Consider the following 21,342-nt stretch of genomic DNA (forward strand, 5'->3'; position numbering starts at 1 on the left):
AATAAACTTAAAAAGGATATATTAAGTCTACTAAACTACTACTCATAATTTTTTAAAAAGAAAAATTGCATCATTTCAATTCTTGAAAAGCTCTTTCTAAGTTATATTCATAATTTTACAAAGACATGATATTCGTATTACACTTGTGAACAAAATAGAGAAAGAAAATCTCTAGAATTAAAGTAAAATTCATAATTAACTGTAAATAATAAGAAAATAAAGTTCTATAATTAAATCTTAAAAGAATTATACTTGGAAGGTGTGCTACTAGTAGAGTGCAGCATTCGGAAGTATTTTTTTGTCCTAGAAATGATGATAACGGTAGAAGATAGTGTAACACCCTAACTTTTAGCACTTCATGATCGTACTAAAAGTCCGAGCATTACTAACTTCTAAACCTTCAATTTCATACTATATTATTTAATATTGAGCCTTTATGAATACGAATCGAAACTTTCACCAAGAAAACGAAGAGTCGGTACTTTAAACTATTTAATCACAAAATTATATATATCCACGTAGTATTATATACATAGACTTGCTAAGAGATCCTCAAATACAATTCCTACCGCTTTAAAAACCAAAACAGTAAATGATGAGGGAAAAATAAAATCTAACAACTCAACTTGTAAACAGAATCTTCTATGCTCCTGTATCTCCGCACTAAACCTTCACACCTGTAGCTGAAATGGGTGGAGATAGGGGGTAAGAATTGAGAAGTTCTTAGTAGGGTCAGGGTCTATAGTTATATCCATTTTATATATACTTCACCAGCAATAACAGTCAACAAAGTACGAACCAATTCAACAATTATAGAACACAAAACCCAATCACAAGCACACACAATATTAGAAAATACACTCACAACCAAATATGCGTAAACAAGTATGATGCATGTCTATCCCACTACAAAAAATTCTGGTAAAAACGGCGGTTTTTTTTGGTATTTACGGCGGTTTGAACCGCCATTATTACCAATAATGGCGGTTTCGTGAAGCGACGTAATTCTGGGCGCCATTCTGGTTATTACGGCGGTTTTCTGAAAACCGCCACAATTCCCTGGGTTAAAACGGCGGTTTTTTGAATAGGTTAAAACGGCGGTTCAAACCGCCGTTATTTCCAGGGTTAAAATGGCGGTTTTTGGATAGGTTAAAACGGCGGTTTGAACCGCCATTATTACCCTGACAGAGTGGCGTTTTGGTGGGTTAAAACGGCGGTTCAAACCGCCGTTATTTCCAAGGTTAAAATGGCGATTTTTGGATAGGTTAAAACGGCGGTTTGAACCGCCATTATTACCCTAACAGAGTAGCGTTTTGGTTGGTTAAAATGGCATTTTTGAACCGCCATTTTTACCCTGACAGTAGCGTTTTAGTTGGTTAAAATGACATTTTTGAACCGCCGTTTTACCCTGACAGTGACATTTTTTATCGTTTAAAAAAATAATTTTTACCGTCATTTTTATCGCGTTAAATAAATGTGATTAAAATTTCACAATAACAAAAAATCATAATCCATAAATGAAATATTATATAACTCATAAACAAAAGATTAATATAATATATAATTTTTTATTATTGAAAATCAAAAGTAATAACTCCTATACAAAACCTTGTCTTACTAAACTTACCAAAATACAAACATTGCAATAAACACTAATCAGTCAAATCTACCATCCAGTTCCCTAAACTATGTTAATATCTAATAATGTATTTAAACGGAATATGAATATGTATTTAAACTCTTGCTGCTGCAGCCCTTCTATATCAGTTCTGTACTTCATATGCAAATGTGCAATCATCTGTTCTTGCATGAGAACAGGCAATTTATTCCGTTTGGCAAAACTTGTCACAGCTTGAATTGTATCTCTCTGAAATGCACAACATGTAGCCAAGAAAACCAAACATCAGAAGTACAATCAAATTAGCAATGAACCTCTTAGAAAGATAATGATCTAGAATCACAATAACCAATAAACCTGGAATCTGCATTAAAAATAAATAAATAAATAAATAACCGAAGTTGAAGAAATGTATATATAGAAGTTACCTTTCAATATGAATAATCATATTATCACCTGATATAAAACAGCTGCACACTCGTCATAAATAGCAACCCAGTCCCACTTTGCACCATCTGATTTAGGATCAACTTTTTGAAGATACTCAGCTATAACCTATAGTGTAAAAAGAGCATGTGTATCAGTGATTTAAACAGTGTGGCAAAAACCACCATATTCTATAAGTCCAATAAAGTAAGTATAAGCTGAACTTCATTTCTGGAAAGTCCAATCTCTTAAGCAACCTGGTCCTGTTCTTTTGTAGTGGTAGTACTTGGAACAAGTTATAATAACAGCTCCTGTTCTTGATCCTCTTCCTCTTGTAAGAATTAATAGATAGTAACTTCCAAGTAATCCTTTAATAGAGTCAACTAAGCTATAATTTAAGTTATTTGAAAGATTAAAAGCTATAATTTACAAACCAAAGCTAGAAAAAGAAGAAATAGCACTCACATAAATGAAGCTATTCTCCTGCGCTTGGTTTTCATCATCAAACACTGTCATTATCAAAGAATGTGAGAGAGTTTATTGAAACACTAAACTGGAAGCTTTATTATAATGTGATACACCAATTCCGGCCAAGAGACCCTCACTCTTCATCAATCCCACAATCTTCTAGTAAATCCTTGCATTGCTCTCTGCAAATCAAGTTCTCAATTGGTTCAATTCATCAAAAAAAGATACTTCAGCCAGAGACGATGTCTTTGTACTTATCACTGTCTTTTGTTCACCTAAATTGAAGAAAGCAACATACAGTTCACCTAAACACGTATATAAAGTAAGGAATTAAGACTCTATTAAATGCTTGAATGATATATTGATTATTAAGATTCATCTAAAGTGTTGGTTGGCTATTCACCTCTTCTTCCTTTTGCAATCCAAAAGCAAATCCCACCAGGACTAATACCATCTGCATGAATGACCAATTTGGATTAAGAATAACAAAGAAGCACCGTAAAGACTTATAAAAGTGTTATCCAATTGAGAAATGTTTATAATTTTACAGTTTTACCTTTGACAGATTCTGCTATTACACACAGACCGGAGTAATTTTTTACCATGGTCCCATTTGGATTTAGCCTCCACATCTGTTGGAACACTGGATAGATTAGCTTTCAATAGAATATATATATATATATATATATATATATATATATATATATATATATATATATATATATCAATCAACAAAATACAAATTGGGCCAATGCAGGCTTCTATACTTATTTCTAGAGATTAAGGGCCACATACAAATCTTGTATGTGAAATATGGAGTAAAGCATACCTGATTTGCATCCCATTTGCAAGGAGTAAATGTACCTCTCTTGAACTTAGAAATAAGCTTTTGTTTTGGGGAAGCATCCAAGCAGAATTTCATTTCGTTGGTTGCAACCAAATGATGTTTACCCCGATAGTCCTCTTGATGCGTACTCTCGCCATCAATGTATCTCTGCAGCAATACCTGGTATTTGATTGTGAATATAATAATTGACTAACTAGAAGATATTTATGGTAGTGCATATAATAATTGACTAACTAGAAGATATTTATATATATCTGGAGTCATGATATCAAAATTTTACCTAGATATTTGATTGTGAATTAACATACAAATAGAAAAGAATATTTGACTTAATTATAGTATCTTATGTGATTTGTTTGCCGAGAATAAAACTTTTTTTATTTTTGACCAATGAAAATACTTTTATACATAATATTTTAAGAAAATAAATTGATTAAAATTTAAATTATAAAATTAAAAAATAAAATATTAATAAAAAATATTATAAAGGTGCATATTTTTCCTTATGAAGAGATAAGAAATTGATGATGAAATTGTGGAAGGTTTTGTTTCAGAAATTGATGATAAAATATTAATAAAATACTTTTATACTTTTATACATAATATGTATTGAATTCTCGAGGAATGAAGCTTTTTGGAAGCACATGGTTACCGGCGAATGGGAATCCAAAAGCGATGATCTTCATGTGCCATGGCTATGCCATGGAATACAGCATCACTATGAACAATAATTAATAATTTTAAATAATAATTACACTACATAAATATAAGAAAATTAGGTTAATAAATGAATGAATGAATGCAGGCACAGGAAGAAAGCTTGCAAAAGCAGGATATGCAGTGTATGGTGTGGATTATGTTGAATCGACAGTTTTAAATATGATACCAATGCAAACCACAGAATTGGAATTGGAATTCTAACTCTAACTCTTGAAGGAATTAAATAGCATAATATATATAAACCTTAATCTTTGCATATTGTGCACCTGTTGCTACCGCCACTCATCCATCTCCGAGACCCTTTCTTCTCCATTGTGAGTAGTTTTTTTCCCTTGAAAATCACAATCAGCATAATTACAATAAGTGAAAGGCATGAAGAAGGTAGAACAGAAACAGAAAAATCAAAGTACGGAACCATTTCGTGACAAATCTCTAACCGAAGATGCCGTCGAACATTTTGGTGATTAAAAACTATTTGCTGACGATTACGGTGATCAGGTAAGCCAAAAGGGATCATAGTATCAAACCGGCTAACATGAAAAGAAATAGCAGTTAGAATAAGATTTGATCGGCCAAGCAAACATAGCAAGCTGCAGAGGAACTTGTATTGAAGCTCACCTGATTAATGCAGGATCAAGGTCTTCCTTTCTATTGGTAGCAGCAATCACAACCACTTTCTTATCCTGCTCAAAGCCATCTATCTGCAAAATTGATTCCTGAAAACGGTCAAATTCTATTAAAATTTAAACTTTCAGCAAGTTTGACATATGGTTTAGATTAGTTGTTGAAGAGATTGCTTAACAATGGTCTATTCACACTTATTACTTATCAGGCCATTTACTATCTAATGAAAATTAAGTCAACAGCTTACTTGGAACCACTGCAGATATAATCTCATCACAAACTAAATCCTATAATCAAAACAATAATAAACTTTTTTTCTCTTTGGCCTATTTATTTACATAGATCAATCAAGACTAAGCACTTAAAGGCTGAATACTTGTTAAAGCTCAATGTTAGGACCATATTAGTTACAATTCATTCATGTGAAATTAGTATAAATAGAAGGAATAGGGTAGAGATAAGTGTCTCTAGTCAGTTGGGATCTTTTGGGAGAGATTGGGGATCTACAATTCCCTTATAAGAGTATTTGTAAATTGCAATTCGTCTAGGATTCTTCTTGGCATATTGTCAAGAATTTCTCAAAATATACACAGGGTTATATATTCTTCTCTTTCTTATTTGTAACAGGGCTAACACACTACCACACAATTTCAACAGACATAAAGCAGCAGGACATGAGAATAACCTGTCGTAACAACACTGACAATATTCTCCTTGTAGCTTCATGCATTTCATTATCTCGAGCAGCAGCAAAAGAATCAATCTGTATCCCAAAAAAGAAGACAAATTCTCAATCAATATGCAAGGTACATAAAAAAGAAACCATTAAGAGAATGAGAGGCACATAGCAACTCCTCAGAAAAATGTCTAGCTTCATTACCTCATCCAGAAATATAATAGCACCATTAGGAAGTTCATTTGCAAGTGAAAACACTTTTCCCTTCTGAGAGTTCTCCCACATGAAAATATTACACAGGCTAGTCCTTAGCTTGAACTAACAAATACCAAAATAGCCTTTTTTATAAGTCAATTTTTGAAGACACAAACACTTGAATCAATTAGCAGAGGAACCTCTTATAAATTCAATATATGTTCCCCTCACAATGAACAATTTTCTTTTCACGATTACTCTATATAAAGAAAACAAAGAAAGCATGTCCTTGCTGGATTCACATTGGGAGCTAAGCTAGTTTTAAATTTCAAAATTTCACAATGATGGACATGCAGTAGTTATAATAATAAGCACCAAAGAATCATCATCTATAACAGAAAATAAGTTCTAATCTTTTCCATCTCTCTCAGGAAATTCATCAACCACATGGCAAGCATAACAATACTGAACTGAAATACAGTTAGAAAATAAGCAACTGAGAATGAACAAGAAGAGAAAGAGAATACAAATAGAAATTGAGAATGAATAGAAACACACTACGAGCAATGTTGAGTGGATTGAAGAAGAAGAGAATGCGGAAGTGAGAACGTACCGGCGCCGCTGGCGGAGGAGACACATTAATGGAATAGGTGATTCGCTCAATCTCATAAGCTATGGCGTAGTGACCAGATTTGGAAACGCGTCGATAGAGGCGCCTTCACTCGAACGCAGAAGGTTGATGGAAGCGGCTGAAATGAGATGAACGGTGGTGACGATGGCGGCGACAAACTCTAGGGTTTGAGATGAACTCACTCTCGTTCTCCTTTCCCTCTCCCTCCGATGTGCGATCTCAAATTATACCTAGAAGGAAAAAGAAAATTAACCAACAGAATTATACTTAGAGAGCTATTGTGACGAAAGCTTTACAAAACTCAGATTCAACCAATCAGGACCACCATTGAAGGGGAAAAAGAAAATAAAGGCTCTGTAAAAGCTTATCCAAATTAGAATTAAGAAAATTTAAGATCAACTAAGATGCACAAAACCAGATAGCAGAAGCTCCACTGAGGACAGCAATGATGGCATTCCTTGTGGTGACGAGGAGATGAGCGGCGGCGCAACGAACCCTCAAATCGAAGCCAGAAAACCTAATCAAAGAAGAGCGCTCCTTCGAAGGCAGCAACAACGGCATTGCCGCCAGAGGAGAGCATCGTGGATGAGAAAGCAGATCTCATGTTGCGATGGAGGTTCGATTGAATAGCATAGCCTTTATTAGTGAAATAGAATAGCTTTTTTACCAGTGAAGCAGGAGCAAGTAATGGCGTTTAAAACCGCCTAAATCACCAAAAGACTACCACTTTCTACAGACAAATTATGGCAGTTGCATAAACCGCCTCACTTTATGAAAATAACGGCGGTTTTATATAACCGCCATTATATTGATGTCATTTTATATCTATTTTTTTGTAGTGTCCCTAGTGCAGGTAATGAGCTCATCAGTCGGTTTTGACCTGCTCCCGACGCAACTCAGCAACCTTTGTCTGAGTTTAGTTTTCGGTGTCATAACCTCTGTAAGCAACCTCTGTCTTACAGGTGCGACTCTCTTGAGCCGATGTATGCAAACATATCCTCTGTAAGCAATCTCTGTCTTACAGATGATGCTCTCTCTAGCCAATGTATGTAGCGATAACCTCTGTAAGCAACCTCTGTCTTACAGGTGCGACCATCCTCTAGATTGGTCGATGTATCTCTGCTAGTTTTCAGCAGGTAAACAATCATCTCAGCTTCTCTTCTTTCCTTTTTGTTCTTTCTTTCTTTTCTTTTCTATTCTCTGCTCTCCTGTAACAGAGGTTCTTTAGATTCTTTTAATCTTTTAATTCTCTGCTCTCCTATGGCAGATGTTCTTTAAATTCTTTTCTATTTTTTTCTTTTCTCATCATTCTTTTAATTCCTTACTTTTAACATAAAAAACTATCTTCACACTCTTCCCTTAACTTTTTCCTAAATGTTTTATGAAGATGGGATCATGAGATCCTTAACTTAGATTTGTCTTTCTAAAGCTTTTAAAAAAATTTGTCTGTTTACCACTCTCTGATTTATTTTTCATAATACATACAATAATATTCTTATAAAATAATATCTTCATAAATAATAATTTGTAATAATAATTTTTTATAATGTAAATGAGTAATTTTTAAAAAGTATTTAAAATAATATTTATAAGGTGAATGCTATCCTACCCTCTCTAAAGTAACATGTAAGTTACCCTCTCTAATGTGTTCTATTTTAATTGGGTGTTTATTTTAACTTGGGTTACTTTAATCTCATGAAAGTTAATATCTTGGAAGACGGTGACGAACTGTCAAAAGAAGAAAATAGAACACCCAATAAGACGGTGATATTTAGGAAGCACAACGACGAGGACAAAGGAGTGAGGAGGAGTAAACGCAATTAGAGAGAGTTGGAGTACCTTTTCTAGAAGAATGATTTGGGAAGAGAAAACAAGACACCCAATGAGACAGTGATGCTTGGGAGGCGTAACGACGACGATGAACGGGTACAATGGAGAGGAGTAAACACAATAAGACAGAGTTGGAATATGGGAAGCGTAATGACATCGACAACAAAAGAGTGGAGAGAAGTAAATGCAATTAGAGAGAGTTTGAGTACCTTTTCTAGAAGAATGATTTGAGAAGAGAAAACGAAATACCAATGAGACGGCGATGTTTGGGAGGCGCAACGACGATGAAATAGTGGACAAAGTAACTCAGGTTAAAATAAACACCCAATTAAAATATTACACATCAGAGAGGGTAACTTACATGTTACTTTAGAGAGAGTAGAATAGCATTCACCTATTTATAATCTCCTTTTAAAACTTAGTTTATAAAACTTTATTTTCAAACTTTTATTAATTACTTTCTAAACCACGAATTTTTTAATATTTTACTTTTGACTTCAATATTTTATAAAATTATATTAAACCTTTACTTTGTTTCATATTTAATAAATAACCCTAAACTTTTATAAAAATACCCGTTTATCCCTAAATTTTATTTATTACCCAAAATAGCCGAAAAACTTATATAATTATAATATTAAACTCAATCTTTTCATAAAAATACAAGTATATTTCTTCAAAAATAATTTTTCTTGGCTGATTCTTCTCTTCACCAAGAACCGAAATCCTCCTTATTTTCTTTTTAAAATATACAGTTAAATCTTAATTCGTTTTTGAGTTTTACGGTTACCGATTTTTCAAAGTTTTTAATTTAATTCCTCGATTATTAAACCTCACCTATTTTATTCAAAAACTAACACAATGATAGCTCCAAATCAGCCTGATTATTACCGTTTGGGCAGCACAAACATGACCAAATCACTAGTTTAATCACATATAACAATATATCAATAAAATTCAATATAAAGTCAATCAAACTCTATCAATAATCAATCACAACAATCATTCACTTATTCAACACAAATTTAATTGGTGAGAATTTATTGAAATCCTACCTCCGTATGAAATCAAAATACTCGAAGTTTTGGAGATGTTTTTTGACTGAGCTGTTAAAGAAGAGAACATCGGAAACCGTCTGTGTCTCTTAGAACTCTAATTGACCGAATTCAAGGAGAAAGGGAGCTACGTTACTGTCAGTTTCTACTGAACAAAAGTAACGCCAACATGTAGAAGAGGAGGATACAAACGCTTTTATCGAATTAGATTTTTTATTGGAATTACGGATCACAAAAAATCGAAGTCAGAAGTCTTGGTAAAAGTCACGGTTTCTCAAGAAAAGTTTCGGTCTCTCTCTTTTTTTTTTCTAAGACTCGGTGAATGAAATGAAAGATAAGGTAAAAATGATGATTAGTGGTAATTAGAGAAAGGGCCGTGTGTCTTGGTTCATTAATGAAGGGCTATGTGTCACAAGCTCCCTCTCTTTTTCTTTCTCCAAAGTAATTCGGTCATGCATGAAGATCAAAATGAAATTGATAAATGTTAATGCATGATTAAGGGTCATTGGTCATTAAATGAGGAAAGGCATGTGTCATGGTTTTATATATAAACTTATGCATAAAAGCCACGTTTTAAAATTTTCTTTCTTTATTCAAGGCTTTGGCCAAATATTCTTTCTTTGTTTCTTACCAAAACTAAATAATTATTAATGGTAATAATAATAATAATAATAATTTTTTTATTTTTTTTAAAGATTTCATTATTTAATTTTTTAAAAACTTGGGGTGTTATAGATAGGGTATTCATGGATCGGATCTAATTTGCATATTTATGGTATTTATCTGAATTTAATTTAAAAATTGCAGATATCGATCCGGTCTGTAAAGTTATCGAATTGGATCGGATTTTATCTACAAAGTTATCGGATTGAATTGCGGATTTCATGAAGGTACTGCATATCCGATCCGCATATCCGCGGATCCGCAAAAATAAATAAATAAATAAATAAGTATTTTTTTATGTTTTATTTCAACTAAGAATTATCATATATGCTGTATTATTTAAGAAAAGTATGTTTAATAATATTTTAAGAGTAAACATATTTAAAGAGTAAAAAATAGTTTTTTATTAATATTTTTTAAATAAAAATAAGCTTTTTAAAATATTTATATATTCTGTAGATATATCGAGATCCGATCTGCTCTGCAAATGTGCGGATCGAATCCAAACTTAAAAATTGCAGATATTGGATTCGATCTGATAATTTTAGTACGGATGAGATCAAGATTTTGGTCATATCCGATTCGATCTGCATTCACCCCTGTAAAAGTTACTGAGAGAATATATAAATATAAATGTGAAAAAAATTAGAATTTCAAAAAAAAAATTGAGGCTAAAAATATAAATTATAAATTATAATTACTAATTAAAATAAAGGATATTTTTATTAAAAAATTTAAAATTTCTTTTACTTCTAGTTTTTAAAGCAAAAGATTGTTAATTTTAAAAAATAAATAAATATTTTTTGATAGAAATAAGTTTTTTTAAAGATGTGTCTAAATATATTTAAAATTAAAAAATATCTTTTTAATAAAAAAACATCTTTTAATGAAAAAATATTTTTGTTATTTTTTCACAAAAAAAAAATCCAAACAAAGTGATGATTTAGTTAAAATTGTAATTTCTATATATTATATATAAATCCCATCACTTTTTATTTCTCCTTTTATAAGAGTTTAATTTGATCATAAGTAGTAAAAATTATCATACACTTATAAATTAAAGACTATCCATTTTCATTTAAAATAATGCTGAATTTAATATAAACATATACAATCCATATATATTATCACATTTTTAAGGATAAAGTCTACTCATTTCCATTAACTTTTTTAAAGAATTTTAAATACATTGAATATTTAGTTTGTTTCAATATAATTTTATCCATTGCATTTTTTATAAATTTCAATTGTATTCCTACCACTACAACATTTTTCGTCTGAAACAACATTTAAAAAGTGTTGCCTAAAAATTGAAAAAGGGTTGTCTTTGATCTATAACAACACTTTTAGACCTAGGGCAACGTTTTTAAGGGGCGTTGCATATGCGGCCGTTGCCTTAGATCAAGGCAACGCTTTTTTTTCTTCAAAAGCAACGCTTTTGAAAGTAACTCTTTAGAAGCGTTGGGTATTCTGAAACAAAGACAACACTTGTGAGTAAACTTTAATGCAATGTTTATTAGGTGTTGTCTTTTCTACTCATTTTGCAACTAATGAAAAGCATTGCCTATTCTATTGATATAACAACCCTTTGAAGTGTTACATATTTGACCAAGTATGACATCACTTTAGAAGTGTTACCTCTTCTACTATTAGTATGGCATCAATCTAAAAGCGTTGCCTCTAATATTATTACTATAAATTTCAACATTCTTCTCATACTACAGTATCTACTACCTATAGCTATGATAATTTGAGCATTTCATTATAATTTGGGTACAATAAAATTAAAGATATAAAAAAAGAGACAATCTCAACTTATTCTACTTGGATATATATTATCAAGTTAAAATATTTCAAATACATTATTATGTAACAATCTCTAATTCAATATGAAAACATCAAAACATGGAAAGATAATTAAATAAGACCTCTAAACCTCTAAATGAAATACATGGCCTCAAAATAAAAAAGCTAAATATATTTGTTTCAAGTTTTATCAATTGACTTGGATATATTTTTTTCCAAATCCTAGTAGCTTGTTCCTTGGACATACCATGATAATTATATCTGCAAAACAATGGTAAGAAATTTTCAGACATAGTAAGAATAGACTATCTATCACATATATACAACAAAAAAGTATTTTCTTATAACTTGAAACAAATCACAAGTAGTGACATCAAATAAAAGTACCAAAACCAACAACAGAAACATGAAGAAATAAAAAGGCTCAGTTGCAGAAATTGCAAAAAAAAATGTTACAATATAGAAAAACATCAAGAGAGGAGCATTTATGAACAAGAAAAAGAAGTAAATTTCGATTCTTTCAATCATTATAGAAAAATTAATATCAGAAGGAAATTATTTGGACAAAAAACGAGCACATAATCTTGACTTTGGCATATAACATAGTAACGAAAATAAACCTGGGCAAAATCTCCAGTGGCATATTCTTGGCATAGTACATATCCATTTAACTGCAAATGGAGAAAGGCATGAATTTCAACACATTTAAATTATCAGATTGAAAAAAATAAAATAAATTGATGTAATTTAAATCTTACACCACTAGTGATCAAGAGGTCTAATTTTCTTATAGTCATTATTCAGCATGGCAAGTCACAAAAAAGTTATCAGCACCCAATAAGGATACTTGAACTTTAGGCTCTCCACATACTTTCCAACTTCATAAATCTGGTTCAAACATTTTTTATCCCTTTATCACACCACCTTAGTAACTGATGTTTGCAGTGCACCCATCACGGATCACCATAAACCCGCTATCTCCCAAATTAATAGCATTAAGACCTTGTGACACAAATGTAACGCATGAATATATGGTGATGAAAGAATGAAGGATAAAATACCAAGTAAAGCAGAAGGGATGGCAAAGTCCCAAAATAATTATCAGAAACTTCCTTTTTGAGAGTTCAAAATCAAAAGTTCAAACAAATTAGCACCATCTTTGTTAATTAAGCTTCATATACATCATCTCATGCTGTGCAGAGTCTAATGCCAAACAAATTATATTTAGAAAATTAAATTAGAACATCCCTTTTAAACTTTTCTTAATTGTTAGGAAGATCTAGTCTTTAATAATGATCAAAGGTAACACCAATACACCATTAATAATCTATTAGCATTTTCCGATGTTTAGAGCAATATAAGTCAACGAAACAGAACTGAAGCACTTGTATTGTTCCAAATTCAAAAAGTATAGCATGAACATGAAGGTAACCTGGTCAGTAAGTGCAATGATGCATGCTGTAGAGGAACCCATAGCTTTTGTAATTGAGTGTGCTTTCTCCAGCACCCTAGCAGGGTCAATTGAACCTTTAGGCTCCTCCTGAATAGCATCTACCGAATGGGACATGAGTTCACGAGAGTAAAATCCAACATTAACACCACTATCTGCCCAACCACCAACACCATCAGCCACACCAATTGCATGTTCCTGTGAACATATAAAATGGGCATCTTCTCCACCAGTTTCTTCTGGATCAATTTAAATAAATCCTCTGGATCAATTTTGTACACTGTAAACATCATTTATTTTTACACATTGTTTTGAATATATAGTAAGAATGCAAAAATCTTATTTTACACATAATTCTGGGGTTTATAATAACAGGCGCTTCCTTTTTACTAAGGTCATATAGTAAAACGATGATGTCATCAAACTCTAATCAAATAACTTTTTGTTGTTTGTTAGTTACCATGAAAAAGTCCAAAATGCTCCTCTAATAAAACCTGACATGTCTTCCCTTTTGAGGAAGATGTTACACTTCCATTTCTCTCTATAAATACCTTTCTAACACTGTCTTTGGCGACTAAGATGGAAGATTCACCCACCATGGACGGTCTAGAGTCAGACAATCTAATGTTGTCTTTGACTCCGCCACCACCACCACCACCGCCTCTCGAATGAACTATTTATTTTCTTTAATTATTTTGTTTTAAAAAATACTATTGTTCAATACTGTATTGCAGATTATGAAATCACAAAACAAGATCCACGAAATTGAAGCAATGAGAAGTAACAAAGCACATTTATTTTTTTAAGTTCACCTATGATTTCATGTATGTATCTTCAGTGATGTAGCAGAATTCCTGCACATTTAAGGTTAATTTCTTCATACTTCCTGAACATTGAGAAGTGAAAAAACAATAATTAATTAATTAACTAGAATTATGAAGTTTGATAAGAGACAACAAAAAGAAAGGCGTTGAATGAATGCATGCCTAGGATGAAATGAGCACGGAGAAACACCGATAAACTGAAACACCGAGCATGGAGAAACAGAGTATACAGAAATTCAATGTGAAAACTAGTTTATAGAGTGGATTTCTACTTGTAATGCATACTTAAGCATATCAAAATAAAACAAATTTGTCATTGAAATAGCTATTGCACACAAAATCCATCAAATGTTTAAGCGCTTGAGGCAGCTGTAGCCAAAACAAAGCTTCTAAAAATTCCCCAAATATTGTAGCTATGAAAGCAAACCTACAAAATTTGCAAAGAGAGAAGTAGAAAAAAATAAGTGAACGTAATTGAAAGCATATGGCGAAAAACTTAGCGCTAACTCAGTTGAACTGAAAGAATTTCCAGCCAACTCCAACACCTACAATAACAATGAATCCACTGTTAAATTCCCAAATTGAAATTCCACCAACAATAATTAAGCAGTAATTTCTCATCAAAGAAGAAAAAAATTGCAGAACCAAAATTTCTCAAGAAGACTACCTGTGATGCACCACGGTGGAGCAGAGCAGATCAGCACCCAGCCAGGAGCCAAGAAGACGCCGAGAGCAGAAGGCGACGAGAAAATTTGAAGCGAGAAGACCAAAAATCAGAAGCTTCAAATACGAGTAGCGATGAACAGATGGCGACGCGAGCAGGGATGAAGCCAACGGCGAGGCGATGCGAGGCGAGCAACGACGAACACGATGAAGACATCAACAGCGACGCCAGCAATGAAGAACACAGGCAATGACGAGGAAATCGAATAGAGAAGAGTAAATCGCAAGCAGTGACAAGGAACGGGAAGAGAGAAGAGTAAATCGGACATCAATCAAAATTCACAGTGGTTGGGGTTAGGGTTTCTAATTGAACACGGTTAGAGTAATTTTCTTATTTCAACAATTCAACCAAATTAAATCACTAGTAAGTAAAATTTGAGAGAAATTTTTGCATGCCTGAAAGACTTGAGAGGAAGATGTGAACGACACCCCGGTGCGGAGCAAAACGAATATTTCAGAATGGCATGAGCCAAAGATCGAACATGGCAGAGCAGAGCAGAACACACGATGCGAGAAGAAGCACATGACACAAGCAGAACACGACGCGAGCAGAGCAATGAAGAACACCATGATGGCAGAGAAAGGAATGCAACACGCGAGTCAATGTCGTCAAATTGGGAAAATTCCGAAATTGAGCTAGGGTTGGGGCTAGGATTTTGATTCTAAAATAATAAGATTTGAGTTTTGTTTCTAAGTAATAGACTAATAGTAGTGAGGAGGAGATGAATCAATTATTTGCTCGTATTTCCTTTCCTGTTTTTGGTTTCGGAGGGAATTAAAATATTTGGAGGGAATTAAAATTTGGATGAAAAAGATTCAAGCAACGCTTACCAAGAGAAGTTTATTATATATTTAAAAGCAATTCTTATAAAGTGTAATATATGAATATTATAAATGTTGTTTGTTTAATTTATTAAAGCAACATTTTTTATGTGTTTTTTAAATTTATAAAAAACAACACTTATTAACAAAATGTTGTATTAGCCTTATTTTTTTGCAATAAATTTTAAATGTTACTTTTAATCAATTTAGACAACACTTTTTAAGTATTATTTATAGTATATGTTACAATAGCTTAAAAATATTGTAGTGTACCATTAACTTTTATACTCAATATATGCCGTCATTATGTTTTTCTTCAATTTTAACCCTTTCTTCCGTATAATCTCTCCGTTATCATGATCATATATGCCTCGTCCCCCTCTTCATTTTTTTAACTGTAAATGACTAAATCCTTACTTCATCCTTCACCACTAGTACCTTACTTTCTTAAAAATTTCCCAAAAGCACAATTAAAAAGATTTAATTATATTAAAAAAAAATTTCTAACAAAATTATTTTTTTAAAAAAAATAATTTTTATAATATTTATAGAAAAGAATAATTTTTTTAAAAAAATAAATATATTTTTAAATTATTTATTTATTTATTTTTTATAAACATATATTTTTTTAAATACTTTATAATAATAAAATCTTTCTTATACACTTTTATCTATAACAAAAATTTATTACTACAAATTGGACCTCTGATTTTTTTTAGTAAATTTTTTATAACAAATTTATTACTATAAAGTAGACACATAAACTATTGTACAAAGCACACATGATGAGCGAACCTTTAATTCACCTTAAAATTACTAAGATGTATCACAAAAGATGAAGTAGCGGTGCATATAACTCAACGTTTGACAGGTTATAGGGAAGATTATTCCTTGGAAGCTTAAGTGTTCTAGGTCCCAAATCGAAAGCCAAGACAACGGAAAAAAACTAAACGAATTCAAGTTGAGATTTTGACTGAGCAAAACCGATAGAAAAATTATGCAGACTAAGAGAAAAAACCTGGATAGGTTAAGGAAAGAAGTTACGCATTCTTCGAGGTTGCTTCAATAGACTGGAATTGAGGGACAATCAAGACTAAGGGGATGAAATCGAGGTGTATCGAGCCGTTTGAAGTATTAAGGCGGATTGGTGACCAACGACGTATCAAATAGTTTTACTACCATATCAGTTGAATTATAAGAAGATTTAACATTTCAAGTACTTTCAGTTAGAATGCACGATACCAATGTTGAGCGACTACGCGAAAGAGTAGTACCATTAGTAAAGGTTTTTTTGTAGTCGAGTTGGAATTGAGGAACTAACACACTTGAGAGCCTGAAATCCGGAATGGGAAGTGACTCCCACACCTATTATCAGGTAACTGGATCAGAATTTTTGGGACAAAATTCTTAATTAGGTGGGTAGGATGTTTTAACACCCTAACTTTTAGCACCCCATGATCGTACTAAAAGTCCAAGCATCACTTACCTCTATTCCTTTAATTATATACTATGTTTATTTAATATTGAGCCTTCGTGAATACGAACCGAAACTTTCACCAAGAAAACGAAGAGTCGGTACTTTAAATCATTTAATCACAAAATTATATATAGCCACGTAGCATTATTTACATAGACTTATTTCAAGATACTTAAATACAAGTCCTATCCCCTCTAAAAAACCAAAACGATAAACGACGAGGGAAAAATAAAATCTAAGAACTTAACTTGTAAATAGAATCTTCTATGCTCCTGTAGCTCCACACTAAACCTTTGCACCTGTAGGTGAAAGGGGTGGAGATAGGGGGTAAGAACTGAGGAGTTCTTAGTAGGGTCGGGGTGTAGAGTTATATTCATTTTATATATATTTGGTTCGCAATAACAGTCAACAAAGTACAATCCAATTCAACAATTATAGAACACAGAATCCAATCACAAGAACGCACAATCATAGAAGACACAATCACAACAAGTATGATGCATGTTTATCCCTAGTATAGCTAATGAGCTTATTTGTCGGTTTCGACCCGCTCCCGACGTAAAACAGCAACCTTTGTCTGAGTTTGGTTTCCAATGTCATAACCTCTGTAAGCAACCTTTGTCTTACAGGTGCGACTCTCTTGAGATGATGTATGCAAATATAACTTCTGTAAGCAACCTCTGTCTTACAAGTGAGGCTCTCTCTAGACAATGTATGTAGCGATAACTTCTGTAAGCAACCTCTGTCTTACAGGTGCGACCATCCCCTGGATTGGCCGATGTATCTTTGGAAAGCAAATCTCGGTGGACTCACCACCATATCTCCGCTCGTTTTCAGCAGGTAAACAATCATCTCTGCTTCTCTCCTTTTCTTTTCGTTCTTTCTTTCTTTTAAAACCAAAACCACCTCTTTATGCATTCTCTAAAACCTTTAAAACAATTTCACCAATTCTTCTTTCAATAGACAAAAAGAAACTATTTATTAGTTAAACCCGTCAGCAAGGCCTCTAGACTTTAGGGGAACGACAACCAATCTCATTTTTTTGAGTTCATTATAAATCCTTAACAATCATTATTTTCTTAAACTGAATTTAATCAAATAAAGTTTCTAAATCAAATCAAAATCAAATCATACAAATTAGAAGTTCCGAACCAATTTCAAAACCAAAACCAATCCCAAGTTCATCCCTAAAACTAATTCTTTTCAAAATAAATCGAACTCAATATATATACTTTTCTTAAATGAATTAAACTCAAAATATAACTATTTTCTGCATAAATAAAAAATTAAATAATACAACTTCTCAAATTCAATCTTTTTCTAAATAACATTTTAAACAAAGTCTTAAATTTTATAATAAAATTTTGCCAATATCTTCCGTAAAACTTGGACTTTGTCATCCTTCTCGGGTCCCATTCAAACTATTTTTCAAACTCTTTCTAATTGCTTCCAATAAATCAAAACTATTTCTAACATCAAAATACTTATAAAATCAATCTAATTAGAAATTCAACCGCTGATGATGACTAAGGATGATAATAATAGTTGGATTAGTTTGATGACACATGAGGTGATTTACGTGTCATTGATTTTATAGATATACACATGCATATAAAGCCTTAGTAAACCACATTCCATTTTTGTTCTTTCATTCTCCTAAGGACTTTCGATCAATAATAATAATAATAATAATAATAATAATAATAATAATAGTTTAATAATATCGACAGTCTAATCATCAATTTAGTTGTCGATTTTAACGATATTTTTTGTAGTGAAATTTATTTAAATTTTTGGTACCCAAATTTGAGCTTTAAATTTATTTTATTTGTCTTTTACAATTTTGTGAAATACTCTTTGTCTTCATGATACAATAAAATACACACTTTTTTCTAATATTAAAAATAAAAATATATTTTTTCTCAATGAAAAATAAATATGTCTGCAATGAAAAATAAATTTTTTCATTGCGCGCAATGAAAAATAAATATGTCTGCATGAATGTTTATTTGACGAATTAATTTAATTTTATCTTTAATGTTTTATTTCTTTTGATTTTGTATTAAATATTTTAATATATTTTACTTATATATAGTATTTACATTTATAACCTTCTTAAATTTATTTATTCTTTATTTGACCAATTGACTTTCAACCTCTATAAATATATAGCCATCAGTTTTAAAAAACAAAAGATCAGAACAAAAAGCATTACTGAAAATGTCTGCAAGAGTGAAATGTATCATGTTCTTATTCTTATTAGTTGTGTTACGACCACTTTCCATCAACGGTAGGTCAACGGTTGTGCAACAACCACTTGTCTTCAACGACAAGACAACGGTTGATGTAAAAAATAATGTAGAGGGCAATTTGGATCTTACCATTCACTGCAAATCTAAGGATGATGATCTTGGACCAGTGGTTCTCAGCCCAAATCAATCCTATCGGTTTACTTTTAATCCAAATATTTTTCGCACAACATTATTTTTTTGCACTTTTCGTTGGCCAGGTTCATGTCATTGGTTTGACATATATATACAAAAGAGAGATGAAATACTTTGTGCTACTCCATGTAGTTGGATTATAAAGAAAGGTGGACCATGCCGGGATTTACCTAGTTCACATGATTGTTTTCCATGGAATTCAGACACATGTGTTCCATGACCCAAAAAAAAAAAAAAACAAGAGACACGTGCGTTTGAAGATACTTTTATGTAATAGTGTTATGTACATATGATCATAGGGGATTGGGGAATCAATGAATAAATTGATCAATGTTGATCATATGAGACAACAAATATACGCCAAAAAAATATGTGAACTCTACAAATAAAATAAATAAATTCACGAATCATAAACAGTTTAGAAAAGTTTTTAATGATCTTTTTGTTTTTTTATAACTGTTTCTGATCTTTGATAAAGAAAAAAAATTTATTTTATGTTTAATTATTCTGTCGATCTTTATAATTTTATAAAATTTGCAATTAAGTTTTTATATTCTTTTTCTTTTAATTGGATCCATCGAATATTTTTCTGCAAATTGGATATATAGACAATTAAAACCAAATTAAATTGATTATATATTATTTAAAAAAAATATTCAGTTAATTTTAATATTTTTGACGTGAAAATAATCTAATTACAAAATTAAAAATATTATAGAGACTTAATTATTAAAAAATATAAAAATCTTATTGAAAATTTGATAAAATTATAAAGACTAATAGAATAATTAAACTTTTATTTTATATATTTAGGAGTAAACTAATATTTCTTATCATAAAAAGTTTGAATAATAGTAATCTTAATAAAATAGGATAGAATGTAGTTTAATTTTTGTTTCTAATTTTTTCAAAAAAAAAATTTAGAACTTTTAATATTAAAATTGTTCCGATTTTATCCCTATTACTTTTGATAAATTTTAATTTTATTCTAAATGTCAAATCTTTTATAATCAATTTGTGATTAATATTTTTTTTATTTTATCCTATTTTTCATCATCGTCATGACTCCTCTCTCTCTCCCCTCCCCACCCTAAATGCCAACGTTCCAACTCTATTTTCATCGCAACTTATTAATATATATTTTTCTTTTAACCTCAAAAGCTTTAAGATCGTTTTTAATATATATAAGTGTAATAATGCGTGCATAATAAGATTAAAATTATAATTTTAAATTATTTTATTAAAATTAATTTAAATTATAATAATTTGATTAATAAAAAAAAACATGTTATGTATTATTCGTCTTTTTTAATCTAGTGTTAAGTGTATTAACTCTAAATAATTATTAATGGATTTTAATAATCTATTTTTTTCAATAAATCGGACATAAATACTCAATAAGACCATAAATAACTTAGTAATACCAACAAATTTTTATATGTTATTTTACTGTGAAGTAAGAACATATCAAAATCAGCTTAAAATAAAAAATAAATAATTATTAGAGAATTCTAATACTACACAAAGTTCTCTAATAAATAATAAATAATTTAAAACCACAAAAAATAACTCAACACTCTCATTTGATGCCTGCAAAATATATATCTGAAACAATATTATATCAATGTTAGTATACAAAATTATATGATTAATGTATTTTTAAAATAGTTTATCAAGAGAATAAAATAATACAGATTTTTATGATAATTTTAATATTCTCAAGTTATAAATGTAAAATAACAACATGTTGCCCATTAGTACCTAGAATTTGTCAATTTTTTTTAATTAATAGTAATAAATTTAATAAATCTGGTTAAGAGATATAAAAATTTATTTTTTATTATAAGCTCTCAAAAACTTCTCTATATACTATATTTATTATGCAGTTATCTTCCAAGTGTCTGTGATCTTGCAATAGCATTCGCAGATTATCTTTACTCTTTACTCTTGATAACGCAACATACAACTGATCATGGATAAAAATTGATTTTAAAAGGTATATTCTAACTTTTGATAGAGTTTGTCTCTAAGACTTATTTATTG

General features: G+C 31.0%; 1 protein-coding gene and 1 long non-coding RNA gene across 28 annotated transcripts; both read right to left on the minus strand.

Moving 5' to 3' along the window:
- Window positions 1–1,548: 1,548 nt before the first annotated feature.
- On the minus strand, window positions 1,549–6,971 carry LOC112744098 (uncharacterized). Of its 23 annotated transcripts, none has more exons than XM_072214925.1 (14): window positions 6,188–6,333; window positions 5,584–5,697; window positions 5,389–5,466; window positions 4,698–4,795; window positions 4,346–4,609; window positions 4,012–4,077; window positions 3,342–3,518; window positions 3,069–3,144; window positions 2,916–2,966; window positions 2,650–2,694; window positions 2,510–2,553; window positions 2,302–2,412; window positions 2,075–2,173; window positions 1,549–1,867 (listed from the first exon to the last, which is right to left on the minus strand). In XM_072214925.1, the coding sequence occupies exons 2-7, from the start codon at window positions 5,662–5,664 to the stop codon at window positions 3,431–3,433; spliced, it is 675 nt and encodes a 224-aa protein (XP_072071026.1). In that variant the 5' UTR covers window positions 5,665–5,697; window positions 6,188–6,333; the 3' UTR covers window positions 1,549–1,867; window positions 2,075–2,173; window positions 2,302–2,412; window positions 2,510–2,553; window positions 2,650–2,694; window positions 2,916–2,966; window positions 3,069–3,144; window positions 3,342–3,430. The 23 variants fall into 23 exon arrangements, with proteins under 23 accessions (XP_072071026.1, XP_072071027.1, XP_072071035.1 ...); XM_072214926.1 differs by lacking the exon at window positions 2,302–2,412 and adding an exon at window positions 2,788–2,817; XM_072214934.1 differs by lacking the exon at window positions 2,302–2,412 and adding an exon at window positions 6,621–6,971 and having other exon boundaries at window positions 2,510–2,694; window positions 4,698–4,780; window positions 5,584–5,646; window positions 6,188–6,435.
- A 4,597-nt stretch (window positions 6,972–11,568) lies between these two features.
- LOC112744099 (uncharacterized) lies at window positions 11,569–15,374 on the minus strand. 5 transcript variants are annotated; one of them, XR_011871303.1, is made up of 8 exons: window positions 14,953–15,285; window positions 14,501–14,613; window positions 13,996–14,378; window positions 13,822–13,895; window positions 12,992–13,248; window positions 12,318–12,561; window positions 12,180–12,230; window positions 11,569–11,820 (listed from the first exon to the last, which is right to left on the minus strand). It is a non-coding gene; the product is annotated as an uncharacterized lncRNA (long non-coding RNA). The 5 variants fall into 5 exon arrangements; XR_011871304.1 differs by having other exon boundaries at window positions 12,992–13,271; window positions 14,953–15,194; XR_011871305.1 differs by lacking the exon at window positions 14,501–14,613 and having other exon boundaries at window positions 12,992–13,289; window positions 14,953–15,228.
- Window positions 15,375–21,342: the final 5,968 nt, after the last annotated feature.

Source organism: Arachis hypogaea, chromosome 14 (assembly GCF_003086295.3).
Source record: "Arachis hypogaea cultivar Tifrunner chromosome 14, arahy.Tifrunner.gnm2.J5K5, whole genome shotgun sequence".
Taxonomy (NCBI): Eukaryota; Viridiplantae; Streptophyta; class Magnoliopsida; order Fabales; family Fabaceae; genus Arachis; species Arachis hypogaea.